The following is an 18,011-nucleotide window of genomic DNA, read 5'->3' as shown; positions in this document are numbered from 1 at the left end:
TATAGATGTGTATGTGATTTTTGTTCGTTAATTTAGGCAAGAACCTACAAACTAGCTACGTCCCTATCCCCTTTTGAAAGCTTCTTTTTATCACATTTTAATTACTGTCAATTCAAAAATTAATGCGTGCATTTATTATTGTGATTTTTAAAAAATTAAACATTGCGATTTCAGAAATATTTGCTTGCATACATTTGTAAGTTATCAAATATTATTGCGATAGCAAACCACTCGCATAATACACATTAATACAAACCTCGAAATAATTTATGAATTTACAGTAAATACAAAATGTCTTCCATCTCAAACATTTACTAATTAAACAGCTATCAAATGAATGCACATAATGTCTAAAACAAAAACCGTTCTACACACGGCTACTACAACTGGAAAGTCTTTAATTGTCATTTTCATATTTTATATATCTGAAAAGAATGAACCTGAACGTATGATTCTAGGATATTTTCTTTCTGTAAATGTAGTATAAAATTGAAAATGAAACGAGAAATGCGTCATCCAGACAAAAACCTGACCAAAGAGCAGAAAATAATCCACGGCAACCAATGGGTCTTCAACATATGTCAGAAAATTCAATATGTTGTTGTTTTGTAAGGCTAAATTACATAATATGAACAGTCTGGCCATAGACTGAATAGGTCTTAATTTTGCAAGCGGACCGTACATAATTTCCATCAGTTGATAAGTCTGACAACTGACTGATTGGCTGAAGAAGATTTGTTGATTTTTTTTTTCAGACTTTAATTATAAGAGCTGTTCAGATCAAAGTAACCGCTTCCGTTCAAAATTAATTTAACTACGAAATTACATCAATCATAGTTCATACAAGTCTAAGTAGTGTGCTTGATGCCAGATGTCCATGCAGAGCAAAGACACTTTATCGAGGGGACTATTAGGTATCTATAATACGTATGCTTCAAGTAAGTAATATAAAAGATTTGTTATATAGATTTGTATTAAGAAAGACGATGTAAGATATACGTCAATATGAACGAAACCAAACAACAAAAAAGACAGACAGCAACACTAATCCAACGTTCAACAATAAAGAAGTGTGTATAAATAGAACAACTATTCAATAGAAAAAAAAGGTGGTATGATTGTCAATGATTTGATACAGTGTCCAATGATCAGCCATTATTAACAATCAGCTGGAGGTCAATCAACATTAACGGTTAACAAAAAACGATGTCACTAATGACGTTTACGATCAGCGATAAGCATTTTTACTGAGATTAATATAAATTGTGTAATCAGTAGATTTAAATCGAACTAAATATTATTCTATATATATATACATTCATGTCTTTACAATCTATAAATACCTGTATCCTGTCATTGCACAAGGTCTTGTTGGTCTCTGACTGTTAATGACGTCTTTACACTAAATCAATTGGATGTTAGATGTGTACTGATTAATATTATAATCTTAGATGCATGATTTGTTTATAAGTTGTTTCTGGCTTTGAAATAGCTATCAGTAATGCGAATACTTTCAAATCTATACTTAGTGTTTTTTTTTCTATGTCTGTCTTAGAATTACAAAAAACAAGATGCATGTGTTTTTGAAAATTTTTCAACGACACTTTCGATTACTTGCCCTAACTATATCGATCTTGCTGTTTGGGTGTTTCGTCTTATTCTGCATAAACAGAACTTTGATTTAATTGCTATGTCAAGATAGATGTACAAATTGTATTCACAATAAGATAAAAAAAAATGCCCATTAGAAAGAACACCAAATAATAACCTCCCCCCCCTTTTTGGTGGTTTATTAAATATTTTCTTAACATTGATTTAGAATTACTTACGAAAGAAAGAAAATATTTTGTTATTAAAGCTACAATTTCATGTTGCTTTATTAAAAAATAAGAAATCCCCCTTTCGCCCAAAAAAGATATAACAATAAACAATGAACATGGAAATTATCAAAATCTAAACTAAAAAAACTGACCATTATTCTGTTTTTTTTGTTTTTTTTTTAAATCTAGCAAAATGACTAGTCAAGGTGTTTTAAATCTATGTAAACTTCATAAAATTCCAAAAACTCATTTTGACCCTAGTACCTCCATAAGCCTGCAAATCACATGGATTGTTACATGTATGATGATGTACATAACTTAATTTTTTTCCGAATGAGGCAGCTACATTAATTTGCACTCTTTTAATGACACCTTTTGTGTGATTTCATTCAACAAGTCATATACATATCCATCAAGTAGAATAAACAAAAACATGGAGAAAAACAATTCGATAATTGTGTTGAATTCATAATTGAAATATGTGTCCTGAGTGTATAACTATCTATACTATATATACATACATGTCACAAGGTTATATTGATTTTAGAATAACAAAAAAAATGTCCCTTATCAATATAAAATAGTAAAATAAACAAAAATACCGAACTCAAAAAGAAATTCAAAACGGAAAATCCCTTATAAAATAGCAAAATAAAAGGCTCAAACATCAAACGAATGGAAAACAACTATCATATTCCTGACTTGGTACAGGCATTTCCTTGTGTAGAAAATGGTGGATTAAACCTTGTTTTATAGCTAGCTAAAACCCTCACTCTAAACGGTTTCTTGTGAAGTAATACAGATAACTGCCTTGCAATCCAAATACACATATGAGTTCAAAGAAAGATAACTCTTTTCATTTTAAGCGCCAATACTCCCAAAACAGTACGCAGTTATCTCCTTTTTTACTTATAACTCTATATGATTAGAATCGAATTCATGTGGATTTGTTCTCAACATGAATGGTTAATCTGACTAATTTAAAACATTTCACATTCTGGTAGTGAAGATCTGTATTATTCTGGTAGCTATTTTTTGCAGGTCTTACCACTATAATAGCAAATAGTAAAATTATATTTATTTAGTAAAAATAATTAAAAGAAGACAGCAACAACACAAAATGAGCAAGTTACTACATATATTTGTACATAATATAGCCATGTTTATGAATCATGTTACACATAAAAGCAGATTTCAAATAATACAACAAATCCGGTTCATTGATATCTGTACATTAAACTATTGATACAATAATACTACACTTATGCATAATTCGAAAAGGATGGTGACAAAATGTGATAAAAAATATATGATCACATGTATGGTGTTTATAATTTGCTCAGTCACTCATTTATTATATATTTGTCTTTAACATATTATGAAATCAATCCTACTTTTATGCATTCGTTGTTGTTTATTATTAATAAAACTGAGGTTACCGTACTGATATAACTTTATTATTACATTGGTTGAAATGAATTACCGTGATTTCCCTGTGAAATAAAGACCGTTATTTTCACATGTGAAATAAACTCAGTTATTCTACTCCTCTGACGTCATATAAAAATAGGTGTTGTCAAGACGTTGCCGATGACGTCGCATCAAAGCAAACTATGAATGCGTAGAAAAAGATATAGTTCCTTGCATTTCCTAATTTAATTCCATCAAAAAGCCCATTGGCAATGTAATAAAAGAATAACAAATCAAATAATTCAAATATCAAAAAATATTCAACTCGTGACCGAACAACACTGATAATTAACTCATGCGCTACGCGCATTCGTGAATTAATGTGTTGTTCGGTCACTCGTTGAATTGTTTCTATATTTGAATTCTTCGATTAGTTTTTCTATAGCTATTGATTGATTTACTATCAACAACATGGGTATTTTAATTGTGTTGTTTCAAGCAGCGTATCTATTCATCAGAAGATAAAAGCCTTTTCTGGATGTACCTTCAGCAAGAACGCCCAAAGCCGAATATTTGAAAGCCAAGGCTGTATAAGAACCGAAACAGTTGAGCAATATGGCCAATCAGGACCTAAAGATCAAAGCTAAATCCATCTAAGGTCAACTTTGCCTCAGGAAGTTGAAACCTTAATTTCTTTATACATGTTATACATTCTAAATTTATAAACGGACAATTTTAGAAAAGATTATTATAAATCATGTCAGTACCGCAGAACTAACTACCTTGCTGATGATAAGTTTTGTGTTTTATATGCACCTCTCACTCTCTGATTTCATTCATTTTGGCATTATACAAATTCATTTATACAATACATTCTAATTATTAATTCATTATTAAACACGTGTATTACTTTGAGGAAATTGACCTTTTGTATGGAATCAAGGACGTCCTCCAAATAGGAACTTAAGATGTGTACAGCACTTTTTATTTCATAATATCTGCTTATTAACAAATGCATCATATACACCAGGATTAGAACGGTAAACGCAAGACGCGCGGAAGACTAACCAATGACGGTCAAATCACAGAATTTAAAAAAAACAGCAAATAAAGTACGAAGTTGAAGAGCATTGAGTACCCAAATTTCTAACAGGTTTTCTAAAATCAAAGCTTTGTAAAGAGATAATATATAATTATGACCATATGATTGATAACTCATGTCACCATTGAAGTGCTGTTTACTGGGATGTGTTCAAATTTCATCAAGCTTGTTAAAAAATTGGCACATATGGTTTTCAAAACAATATTAAAATGTTGACTGGGAGTCTGATAAAATAGTTTGCAACATTTATATAAGGTATCCGTCAAATATTATTGAAAACTTGATATGAATAAAGTTAAAAAATGTTACTACAACAATGAATCATTGATCTATAATAGAATAGTGTAATGCATTAGTTGATAGAAAAGATATATGTACACAGGATTTAATTATTTAATTGCACTGTATCTGCATTGAAAGAAGAACTCTTACTACATAGCAATAATTTGCGTGTATTTAACAAAATAAAGTTTGCATGTATCGTATTGCAACGTGTCAATAAAGCCATGAATAGACACAGTTATGACGGCAGAAAATAATTGAGAAATTCCAGTGTGTTGGTACACGTATATTACTTAGCAATTTTTATAGTGTAAATTAATTGTTATATCAGATGTCTGTAACACATTAGTAAGTGTGACATCAGTATATATATTTTTTGATTTTGTCCTACATATGTAGAGAAGAAACTACATTCCCCTGGTTTAATTCCATATTTGGGGAGGGCTCGCGTTGCCTAATATTTCTTTTCCTTTGCTTTTATTTTGTTATTGTTTCTTTTTCTTTCTTTTTCCTATTATTGTTTTGTTATTGCACTGTTTTTTCCATTTGACTTAGAAATTACATTTCTATTGCTCAAATGATTTTTTTTCTTATTTTGCCTGTGTGCACCAAGTTTGCATGAATTTCAAATCTGGCAAAATATCTTTTTCTAATTTGAAATGTTGTACCAAGTAGTTGAATATAGGCCAATGTTAACCCAAAAACTATTATGCTACAAAAAGATATGCGTTGTGTAAAGTATTCGTTATTGTATATTTTGTACAAAAAACTACCAATATGTGTGTGTACGTAAGTGTCGATTTTATATCAACCTGTACATTATTTATACAAATCATAACTTTTAAAGGCATGCTTGTTTTTATTTTTTTAGATATTTGCGGAAGACATATTGGCTTTCATTATATCTGTTACTTTATCAAAATGATTATTTCGAAACTTAATTTTCTGCATGGCTTGTGTATATTTGTGTATTTAAATCACCGTTTTGACTTTATTTTCGCTACCTAGTAACGTAATACAACCGTTGTTAACATAAGGCTATTCATATTATCAACATTAGATTATATACCTGTCAAATATTCTTTAAAGCATACTAACTGGTGCGTATCTATTAAGATTGAGATTGATAACAGTATTCAAATGCACAATAATAACACGATTTAAATTTAAGTTTAGATTTGTGATGAATTACATCAACATGAATAAGCTCTCCGTGTTTCGATGATGCATTAATTTGTACAAATAAGGCATGAATCTCAATAATTAAGAAGTGAACCATCAATTTCTATTACAGAGAAGTGTAACAAACTGATGCATCGATGATTCCTCGGAAGAAGACACTTGTGGGGAAAATCAGTAAATGTACTGAAAAATACTCAGGAAGGTACAGTATTTCATAAATGTTAGATATCTAAGCGATTTCAAGTTAATATAAGTTTAAGAAGACTTCGTAAATTTTGATACAAGCTCGTATCGTGAAAGACCGATTGCTGAAAAAGTTTACTACTGATACATCTAATAAGTTGTACAGTTATTTTAATGTATACTGTAAGTTCACATCCTTTCCAATTGAAACACATACTTTTAAGAATTTGCTCCCAGATGTCGTGTCTGGTTTTTCAAATTTTGCTTTTAATTACAATGTCCCTGTAAATATTGATATTGCATGACTCTAATAGTTTTATAATATTCTGTAATTACCTAGAATTGGGAAAACGTAAATAAAGACTGATTCAGAATTAACCCTTGGACTTAGAGTAAGTATCTATACAAACTGCATTTTAGAATGGGCGACGGAACATAATTCAAACCGTATTATCTCCCGTTTAGTAAAACATTTGAACAAAAACAAGTAAGAATCACTTTTCATTGCTATTTACAAATGCATTGTACAAGTGTTTAACACGTTTGTTACTTAAGTCATGCCGCCACTTGGTGGGACGTCTCGCTGTTGACAATTTGAGTCATGCAGGGTTCGGAAAGCGAACATCGCCATTTTTCAGAAAGAATTATAAGTTTAAATGAATACTCAACATCTTAAAACAAGCTGAACAATTCATCCGAAGCACCTCTTTTAACAACATGAACAATATGGCAATGTTTAGCAAAATATATTTGATATCAAGTTTTTATGAAGAGATTATAAAATTGAGAATGGAAATGGGGAATATGTCAAAGAGACATCAACCCGACCAAAGAGCAGACAACAGCCAAGGCCACCAATGGGTCTTCAACGCAGCGAGAAAATCCCGCACCTGGAGGTGGTCCTCAGCTGGCCCCTAAATAAAATTGTGTACTAGTTCAGTGAAAATGGACGTCACACTAAACTCCAAAACATATAAATGAACTAAAATTAAAAAAACATACAAGACTAACAAAAGCCCAAGGCTCTTGACTTGGGACAGGCCCAAAAATGCGGCGGGGTAAAACATGTTTTATGAGATCTTAACCCTCCCCCTATACCTCTAGCCAATGTAGAATAAAGAAACGCATAGCAATACGCACAGTGAAACTCAATTCAAAAGAAGTCCGAGTCCGATGTCAGAATAGGTAATAAAAAGAACTAAACAAAATTACAATGATACATAAATTAACAAAGGCCTACTAGCAGTTACTGACATGCCAGCTCCAGACCTCAATTAAACTGATTGCAAGATTATGTCTTCATCATATGAATATCAAGTACAATCCCTCCCGTTAGGGGTTTAGTATCATACCATCATTAAATATATGAGAAGAACATAACCCATATCATGCCAACAACTGGTTTTAGAATAAATGTGTTTATTTCCGATGCAAAGACCCTATGAGTGAATCAATATTAATACCAAATATGCAATCCTTAATGATCTTACAACAGTATCGTAACTATATCCTTTCCGAATAAGTCTGTTTAATGGTTTGGTTAGATTTTGATGGGTCTTTGCTGATTTTAGTCATAAATTGTAACTCATAACAATATAGAAACAGGTCCGCAATAAGTGGTGCACAGTTAGTCCCCATGGGAATTCCGATAACCTGACGATATACGGTATCTCCATAGCGAACAAAAATGTTATCTAGTAAAAAATCAAGGGCAGTTATAGTATCAAAGCAGGTCCATTTGACATAGTTCTTTTGTTTGTTGTTCCTAAAAAATGACCTAAAAGAGTTTGAACATATATATTCGCATTCCGACTTTTTAAATGCACATTTAATCAGGTGTGTGAATGTTTTCTTCATAAGATTATGAGGCAAAGTGGTATATAGGGTAGAAAAAACTTTGAACAGATTCGAAATCACCAATATAAGCATACAATTTATCTTCAAAAGTACCTCCAACGAATTTTTGACACTCCAAAAGTAATTAATTCCACTATTTTCAAAGGCCTTTTATGCACGAAAAGTTTATTTGTGTAAAAACAGATATAATTCAGAAAAAATAAAGGAATATAGCTCCCATTATTTGCTTTTAGAAAATTGATAGATACGCCGGGATCACAGAAATCGTTTTCTTGTTTCAAGACAAAACAAGTAAATTTACTATATATTTAAAAAAAAAGATTCGCTCAGTTAAACCCCCTTATTGGCTAACTTAAAAAAAGTAAATTGATTCAAAGAAATTTTCCGTATTTGAAAAAAAATACAAATAGCTTAACGAAGTCAAGATACTTGGTTTGTGATGGGATACTGTAAACGACACACTCACATTTGCACACAGAGACCCACCGTCAGTAGAGCATAGCATTACAACGAAACATGATATATTCCGTCAGCCATGAACAGTGTATCGTTAGGAGTCAAATATTAATGCACCATATATGACAGATTAAAGTAGATTGGGATGAGCCTTCATCGGCTGACGTCGTTGTAGATTGTGTATACATCGCGAAAATAGTTGGAAATCAAAATATTCTAGTGGTGGCAAAGAATAAAGTAGCCTCACTGAAGAAAATGTCCATTTAGAAACTTAAAATACATGTATTTCCGGCCGACATAATCAAACCTGGCCGACTTATTATATACAGGATGTCAGCCAGTGCTTTAAAACACCGTTCATTATTGATGCATAGTCCGGAGTGGATAACTAACACGTACAAATTGTCTTCATGAATATCTAATGATCAACACCATTTGTTTTTCAATTCCCGCAGACAACATAAAAACATTAAAAAAGGACGAGGTTGCCATGATGAATGATAGAATAGGACTTTGTCAAATTGTCAACATTAATAAATTATGGTATATCAACAACTACGTATTTAGAACCATAAAAAACTACAAAAAGGTCAAACCTAGTGGAATTTTACCCGTATCAAAAAGTCAGAATATGTCTACAATATTGATTTTAAATTCACAAAATAGTAATTATGACGAAAAGTGAACATTTACGGCAGAAACAAAGACAAAATACAGCCGTCGAAAACAACCGAAACTATATTTCAATGATATATTACGCCCTGGTGGAGAAAAATTGACAATGAAAATGCTGCTCTAGAATCAGCTATGTATCCCGTGATTTCCATTCGTTATATGTGAATGAGCGTTTGATTTTTCCGTTTTGAATTTCCCTTGGAGTTCGGTATTTTAGTTATTTTACTTTTGACATCTAAAAAAAAGTTTACCGATCTCATCATTAGAGATGTTCATTTAAGAAATGTTCATTATGGAATAGAAAGTACAGTTCTTCGTTTATTTATAAGATCGTATGAAGATATTGGTGTTGAGGATTCATTGATACAGTTGTGCTGTTCAATGATTTTGTTAATTTCTAATTTTGTTTGCGTATTTAGATAGAAGGCAGTAGTAAATCTTCTAGGCGAAAGAATGGACTTTTAACAGCAAAGAACATTACATGAATGTTTGATTTTTTTTTATGTTTGACTTCTAAAAAAATATTAATTAGAAAAAAAAACGTGTTGTTTTAGATTTATCCGGGAGTTCAAAATTGTTCATTATATGTGTTCACGTAGACTGTATTTTACCGTGATTTATACAGAAAAGGTCTTAAAATATACAATGGAAAACAATAATTCAAAAACAAATCTGATGCATGTGATAAACAATAGTTAACACAGAAAAATAACGAATACAAAAGACTAATAACAATCCTCAAAACGCTAAAAAGTCAAGATTAAACAGCACGAACCTCACAATAAAAGGAAAACAAAATTCACTACTGTTACTCTTGCAAATAGAATGCACCTGTTGTACATTTTACCTTTGATTTTCTTCGTGATACTAACAGTGTGCGATGTGTGGCGATAAGACATTACCACACAATCAAAATATTGCTCTAATTGTTTGTGGGATATATCTGACTACATACAAAAAGGAATAACATTACACGGAGGAGTTTATATCACTTCTTTTGTAAACAATAATTGAGTCGAAAACTTAAATGAAAGAGATACATCTAATGTTTAATGGGGATCAATAAAGCTTTTCAAATGCGTAATGTTGATGCCCTTACTATTCGTGTAAGTTACCTGTATAAGCTGTTCGTGTTCTAGTTTTTCATTTGTTTACAATGGAAATAAGGAAATAATATGTTCTACAATATTACGCAGCTATATGTAAAATATAGAGTAATTGTTTAGATATTGTGTAGAATGGAGAAATGTAAAACTGTAATGTGTCGGGGACTACTTCCAACACGACAATTGGAGAATAAGTCACTCAACGATTCACGGCATGACAACAGAAATAGCCAAGAAGGTAAGGTATTAATGTTGAGTTCATTCAAAGTGTATTTTCAAGTTTACAGAAACATTAAAAATTTTAAATATTTATTTATCAATGCACAGAAAACCAATGAAAGCAAATTAACCAACAATATCCAATTGAGAAAATGAACCCGAAGGACATAGCGTACAACGACGACACCTACGGATGAGGCTTTTGACTTTGAACAGGCACATTTACATTTGGCGTTAAAACTCTTCTTTTAGAAAATTAAACAACAATTCCTTTGTTATATTGGCAAGTAGGTTAAGAAAACGCATATAAAAGAACATACACCATTGTTCAATAAAAACAAGTATAAGAAAACCACCTTATCTTAAAAAATAATTGGCTGCATCTTATATGAATATGATGCTAGCTTTACAAACTTTTTTGGTGTAATAATTCAATACAGGAGATATATTTTACTATATTTTTTTTCAAATAGCACATTAACTTCATTTTTGCAATTTTTTATAAAACCTCTCCATCGATGTTAATGTAGAACCCTGATCTACCATAAAAGGAAAATGTTGTTTGAATTTAATGTCACGAATATTTATCATGAAAATAACCTTCGCACTTTCTTTCGAATGCACGTAAAAAAATCAAATATGGGAACAATATAATAATGCTCGTTAACTACTCGCTAAACGAGCAGACATGGTAAATTTTATTTAGTCTACGTAAAAGTTATCATAGTAAACGCAAACTAACTAGAAAATACAGAATTCAGGGTCAAGAAACGATATCTGTGCACGCAATATTAAACTCGTTTTGTTAATAATATGCTTTGTCTGCACCCAACGGTAATAACTTACAAGAAAGGTAAGTAATAGCCAAAAGTAAATATAGGGACTGATTTGCTCTATCAGGTAACTATTGCCGACAAGAGACGTTTAAGTAACTGTTGAATTATAAGGTCACAATCAAGTATGCAGTACCAACAGAACTTAACTGTAATGCCTGTACAGAATCCCAAAAAAGAAGAAATAGAATTTCATATTAGAAATTTGAATATTATTGTTTGTTATCGTTTATAGAAATAAGAAGATATGGTGTGCCAATGAGACAACTCTCTATCCAAGTCAAAATGTAAAATGTATAAAAAATAAACAATTTTAGGTAAAACTACGGCCTTCAACACGGAGCCTTGGCTCATACCGAACAGCAAGCTACAAAGAATCCCAAAATGACTAGTGTAAAACAATTTTAAAAAGAAATCCAACAGCCTAATATATATAAAAAATGAGAAACGAGAAACAATTATGAACCACATCAACAAACGACAACTACTGAATAACAGGTTCATAACACGATTATAGTTGTATTTATGAATTTTCAATTATATTCTAATTTTAGCACTAACAGGAAAATTGTATTCAAATGAGGAAGATGATAGTGTCTGGTTGTTTGACACACTACACATAATTGGGGCAAATGATGATTACAGAAAATCTATTCAACGAGAGAGCATAAAGCAAGAGATTCTTTCAACTTTTGGAAACCCATTGACCTGTTATAACATGGGAAGTACATTTGAAGGTGCAGTCACACCAGGTAAAAAACACATAGAGTGCTATCGCCAATGTCAACATTTAAAAACTTGTAAAATCCTATAGGAAATTGTTTGTTAAGGAGTGTATATTAAATGTTCTATATTATGAGATACACTTTAAAAATTTGACAAAATATGCCCATACTGCTGCTTAAGCTTTCTTAATTAAATTGATAATTTGGTGATCTGCCTAGGAATAAGCCACCATATAGTTAAAAACCTACAGAACACACTGGGTATAATGAGTTCAAGTCAAGATTGAAGAATTCGAACTTCTGGAAAATGACACTGTTGTGAAATAAATATTTTGGTTTTGTGTTTTATGAGTTAGCAGTTTTCTTTTTTTTTATAAATTGGGTTTCCTGTTTATTGCGTTATTCATATACTTATTCACCTTTTACATTTATTATTTCAAGATATCAAACAACATAATAAAAAACAAAAATCTTCTTATCTTGCCGAGGTTTTTAAATAATTAAGATTTAACTTTTGAAAGCGTAGAAGTATCGTAGTACACGAGTTATAGTGGTGGAATCTGTTTTTCTAATGATTTCTAGACGATATCTTAACAAAGTTTATCCTTCCTTTTCAAAGATTTGCAGAGAGTTGTGTTCCTTATATGTGACGTCATCAGACATGATCCCCTTTTTCATGACGTCACAATACGAAATTCAGAAGAAACCAAGAAAACGTGACGTCATAATTAAATGTTGACCAATTATTTGCTGAGAACAATGATTTCCAACTTCATTTTTATAGAACAATTCCAGAACAAAAAAAAAAAAAATAAAACGCTTTCTTTCAAAACTATTTAAAATTGTAGGAATTTCGATCAAACTAATGTTGATATTGGCTATTCATTATCGCGAGGGTTACGTTTACAGTACATGCAGTGTTAGTTATGAATTCGAAGAAAACTCACTGTACCTCGTTTCAAATCCTTTCACGCACATCTATCATTCTAACATGATTTGGTCAGCGATATAATTGTATGAAAGTAACAAAGACTAAAATTACAAACAAATTGATGTTTCATCACTTCTTTATTAATATGGCACAACATAGATGAATGATTTGTGTGCCGTTTAACTGCAATGCATTATCTTTTTTGAACGTTCTCTGGTTAAATTCAAAACGTTCAGATCAATAACTGATACTATGTTAGGCAATAAAGTATATGGTAAGTAAGCAAAAGACGAATCGGGGTATTGCGAAAATTACGAAAACACCTTTGCCGGTTGAGAGCAGTGAAGCTTGGATAAAAGGACCAACATTTTTAGGTGCCTTAAACGTATATGAAATAAACTGGCAAAAACTAATTGTGAAATTGAAAGACTGAGCTACTTATTGTTTTGAAAATACTTCCATTATTGTTAAGTAGACCATTAAATTCAATCAAAGCAACAGCCGAAGCATGTATATACTGTATATAAAATATCATGGACGTAAACAGAGAATTTGATGACACTGTATCTTTAAATTTACAGATGAACCAAATGATATTGATCGCATGAGATGTGATGAAATGTTTCCTGTCGTCGAACACACAGCATCAGCTAAACATAATTTGTATTCGTTACTGATCGTACGAGAATTATTTACACCTGCTGGATACGTAAAACTACAACTCGTTATGGGAAATAAGCCGTGTACATCTACAGACTGGCCTCTCTTGTGTGTTGATGGTAAGACGAATAATTTAAAAATTGATAGATTCGGAAGAATAGTTTTATATGACTTTTTAATGAATCCGTATACACATCAGCTATTTTCAAGACCAAAGAATAAGCCTGCTATTAAGTTTGAGAAGTATTATGACCTCAACGTTGATACTGTTATATCCTATCGATGCAAAACATGGCCTACAATGGCAGATGAGTGGCTTTCCCGTCAAAGATGTCATGGTTGGCCTACAAAATATACAATACAAGAGCTAAAATCACTAGGATTCTTTGTTGTCAGAAAAGGTCATCCGTTTTCATCAGAATTAGATCTCGAATGGAGAGTATCGTTTTCGTTACAAGAGAGAAAACTCATGTTTAATCTAACAGATGTTCAACATAAATGTTACATTGTTCTTAAAATGCTTAATCGAGACGTTATTAATTTGGACTGCATTACTACATACCATTGGAAGACGTGTTTATTCTATGTAATAGAAAATAGTAAAAGCAATGTTTGGGAAAAGAAAAACCTATTTCATTGCATAACGTTGTGTATCAAACAAATGCTTAAGTGGGTTAAATATGGGGTTTGTCCAAACTATTTTATTCCAAGAGAAAACTTATTTGATGGACGACTAAACGGGAGTTTAAGATTAACATCAGAAAACATACTAGAGGAACTTTTAAATGTAGGATTTGAATGTTTGTTGTTAGTGAAAAGAAACAATATATGTGACTATGTCAGATCACGGGGATCTTCAGAATGGTATGAATGGCTCCAAGCAAACAGTAAAAAATTGTACAATGAAGCCATATACATTGTACACACACGTACTATCGTTTCAACGCTATCTGCGTTTAATCATGATATACTTGAACATTTTTATTACCAAGCCAATGAGGACGTTCATGTTTTTGTAGATTGTCTTTGGTTTATGCTAGATCGTATTCAATATGCATGCACTGGCACTTTTACTGAACATACCCAACAAGAGACGAACAACTCTCTATCTTTACTGAAACCCTATATCTTCACTTGTTTGGCAAGTAATGTGTCTGCAATGGCTATTCGTCATCCAAATCCTCAAGTTCGAGATTTCCTTTTACTCGGATCTTGTCTATTCTTTATGAAAGGAGATTTACCTGGCCGCCTGAAGTTGATATCAGTACTGTATGCTGCTAGGTTGTATGCAGATTGTGAGTGGTGGTTAGATAAATTAAATGAAGAATGCAAACAAGATAATCCATCGATTTGTAATTGTAGATATATTAAAAGTGATTCCTCAATGGCACAGGAAAATATTATTAATACTTCAAGTTTGAGGGTGTTGACATGCGTTTCTTTTCTCCCAACGGAACTTTCAATTGCTCCAGATGCATTGACATATGAAATATTCAGATATTTCGGTATCTCTTTAAATGAAAAAGAAAGAGCATACAAGCGTTGCCTTTGGCATTACAGGGCTGTTGTTGACTGCAATATTTACTTTTTCTTACTAAAATATGTAATAAAAAAGAAACTTGGACGTTTTAAAGAGTCTGAAGACGCTAGATATCGTATTTATACTTTGCTTTTAGGCAAAAATGTCAGACATCGTGATGTAGCTAACAACTTGTTGGCTTGGACTTTTTGCTCGAATTATGAGACACCGTTAGCGCTAATGCATTTAGCAAAGTCATGGGAAATAACAAATTCTTGGGATTTATGTTTTATGATCTTAACGGATGAAATGAAACAGAAACAATACCAATTCAATTCAGCAAAATTACATACGTTGGTTATTTTGTATAGTACATGGTATGCGCGCAACCCGTCTCTCGTTCACTTTTGTTTTCAGTGTTTGTTTATCAGTGAAGAAAAACTACTTATATGCAGTAGGTGTAAAATATCTACGTATTGTTCAAAACAATGTCAAATAGCGAACTGGAAAATTCACAAAACTGTTTGCAAAATTGTAAGAAGCTATCGTACTGTATAATTTTTGCTTTACATATATGCCTCGAACTGATGTCAAAGCTATAGTAATGTTTTATAATGATTCAAAACTATGGTAGAATAAAAAAGTAGATTTCAATATTAAAATAAAAACAAGCATGTCAAAAAAAAAATGTTACGATTCAAATTGATTATTGCTTTTCACTAGTATTTATGATGCTCAAATGAAAATCGACTTCATCGTTTCATTAAGCAGAGCTTTTTATACAAAATCGAAGAACGTAGACACAATGCCCATGTTAAGATCTGGACAAATCGTAATTTGTAAATAGCAAAAATGGCTCCCACAACAAATAGGTTGATATGTTAGCAGACGTCACTGGCAGGTGTGTGCATCTTACACAAATACTACTCCAACAGAGTCATAAGGATGAACACGACTAAAGTTTTACAGTCACTATCACCCATTTGTTGACCGATACAGTGTGTCGTTTTCTCAACACACTGATGACATGATTTCGTAGTCTGCGATCCTTAGATACCAGTATAGTCTTGTGATCTTTGATTTCGCAGATTTTGTCCATCGCCCAATTGTTAAAGTTTGACTGAGTGTTGATTCGCATGGCTTGTAATACATGCAAAGCTGTGGACGCATCCAGAAGAAGATGCAAAAAATGATAATCACCGAATATGTACATGAGTTGAGCGACGGATGCCACTAATGGAACATGATCTACTGACCATTCGAATCACCTGAGATCACATCCATGTTTGTGTTACTAAATCTTAATTTTCTGGTAATGTATTGTGAGCTTCTTTGTCCTTTCTTTGCCTTCGTTTTTACCATTGTGTTGTCAGTTTTCTCGACTTATTAGTTTTGAATGTTCCCTTAATATCTTCTACCTATTTTAAATTTGATTTTTCTCGATATATGTTAGTTTGTTTGAATACGTCAAACCAAGATAAAAACCTTCTGAAAAAAACACTTGAAATCCAAACGACGAAAGACCTTCTACGTGGACAGGGAACCCGTTACCTGCTAGGCATGTGACACCTTGTGAATCAATTAAGACAAATTTCAATCATGTAACAAAAAGCAGGCTTACGGTCAACTATCCTTCAAATGAGATATTTTATTGTTTTTCTAATAACATATCTGGTCGGAAGAAGACAAAAATCAGCTGACTGCGTAGTTCCATCATTATGTACACTTAAATCGTCTGTTACCAGTTAGTAACTTTTATTATTCTAATTTAGGTAAATGAGCTAACCTTAGAACAGCAAAACTCACACAAAATAGCCAAATCAACCTTCGATCCGACAGACGGAATGATTCAAATAGTTAAAGTAAACACAAAATATTCAAAATCGCATGATTACTTACGAAGCATCTTCCTGACATAATGTATCTTTAACTGATCGCTCAAACGATTGCGCAATTCTAGATTTCGATCATTTTAAAAGTTCAGTTGAAAGAATTGCAAATTACTACTTGCAGTTTTTATATTCATATAATAAGTCATTCACTTATCTAAAATTTAGAACTTTCCTTATCAATATTCATTTTGAACAGCCGGTATTTGTTGATAACGCAAACATCAGGAGTCAGTTACCCCTTTGTGAAACTATCGAGGTCTAGAAATTTTTTGGTTGTCAAAACGCTCAACACTGAACTGAGAAAAAAGACTACGTGTAATGTCTTCTTCCAAATATTGCCCACATTCAATATGATGAATATTCTGGCAAGTTGTGCATGATTAAAAACTTGTTAAAAACAAATTGCTGAGTTGACATTTTTAGAGTTTTTGGTCACTTTCGTCTTGAATATCTCAAGAGACTTTCCTGTGGCGACATCTGGAGGCAGTTTGTTCCAATCCTTGACGGTGTTTACGAAGAAGGACCATTTCATATAATCTCTGGGTGCTGGCTGTAATATGTAAGTATAATGCCCTGTCCAACTAGAGCTTCTTGTTGGTTTTTGTAGGTATTTACTCTTTTCTATGGCTACAAAGGTCATTTGTTATTTTGTAACACATGATGAGTCGAGCTTCTTTTCGTCTTGTTTGTAGGCTTTTCCATCCTAATTCAGTTATCATGTTGAGCAACTCTTGATCTATTTATAAGTCTACTGGTTACATATCGTGCAGCTCGTCGTTGTACTTTTTTAATTTTATCTATGTGTTTTTGCTGGTACGGGTCCCGTACTGTCGTGGCGTATTCCATTTGCGATCTTACTAATATTTTATAGGCATGCTTTTTGATCGATTTTGAGCTGATTTATTCTTAAAAAAAGATTTGAAATGCTGAATTTCTCCAAAATTCCATTTTTAAATTGTTTAGTGTAAAACTCTTGTAATGCTTTAAGATTGATTTTTTTCCATCAATTATTTTCTCACAAAAGACCGCTGTTTTGACAAAAGGAATGCGAGTACGGGCTGTTAGGTAAATACATGTATAAGTTTGTTTATTCGTTTCAAAACAAACAGTAGATTTTTTTTAATTAACGTGTGTGTGTGTGTGTGTGTCTTTCATTGTT

General features: G+C 32.0%; 1 protein-coding gene across 3 annotated transcripts; it reads left to right on the top strand.

Annotated features, from left to right (window-relative positions):
• The first annotated feature begins 5,760 nt into the window (after positions 1-5,760).
• On the top strand, positions 5,761-15,632 carry LOC127721202 (uncharacterized). Of its 3 annotated transcripts, XM_052227885.1 has the most exons (5): positions 5,761-5,998; positions 6,320-6,371; positions 10,194-10,311; positions 11,680-11,877; positions 13,363-15,632. In XM_052227885.1, exons 3-5 carry the CDS (start codon positions 10,206-10,208, stop codon positions 15,516-15,518), a joined length of 2,460 nt encoding a protein of 819 aa, XP_052083845.1. In that variant the 5' UTR covers positions 5,761-5,998; positions 6,320-6,371; positions 10,194-10,205; the 3' UTR covers positions 15,519-15,632. The 3 variants fall into 3 exon arrangements, with proteins under 3 accessions (XP_052083845.1, XP_052083847.1, XP_052083846.1); XM_052227887.1 differs by lacking the exon at positions 6,320-6,371; XM_052227886.1 differs by lacking the exons at positions 5,761-5,998; positions 6,320-6,371 and having other exon boundaries at positions 10,084-10,311.
• Positions 15,633-18,011: the final 2,379 nt, after the last annotated feature.

This window comes from Mytilus californianus, unplaced genomic scaffold (genome assembly GCF_021869535.1).
Source record: "Mytilus californianus isolate M0D057914Y unplaced genomic scaffold, xbMytCali1.0.p SCAF_12, whole genome shotgun sequence".
Taxonomy (NCBI): domain Eukaryota; kingdom Metazoa; phylum Mollusca; class Bivalvia; order Mytilida; family Mytilidae; genus Mytilus; species Mytilus californianus.
Note: the sequence above shows the minus strand (reverse complement) of the source record. Positions and strands in the feature narration are given on the sequence as shown.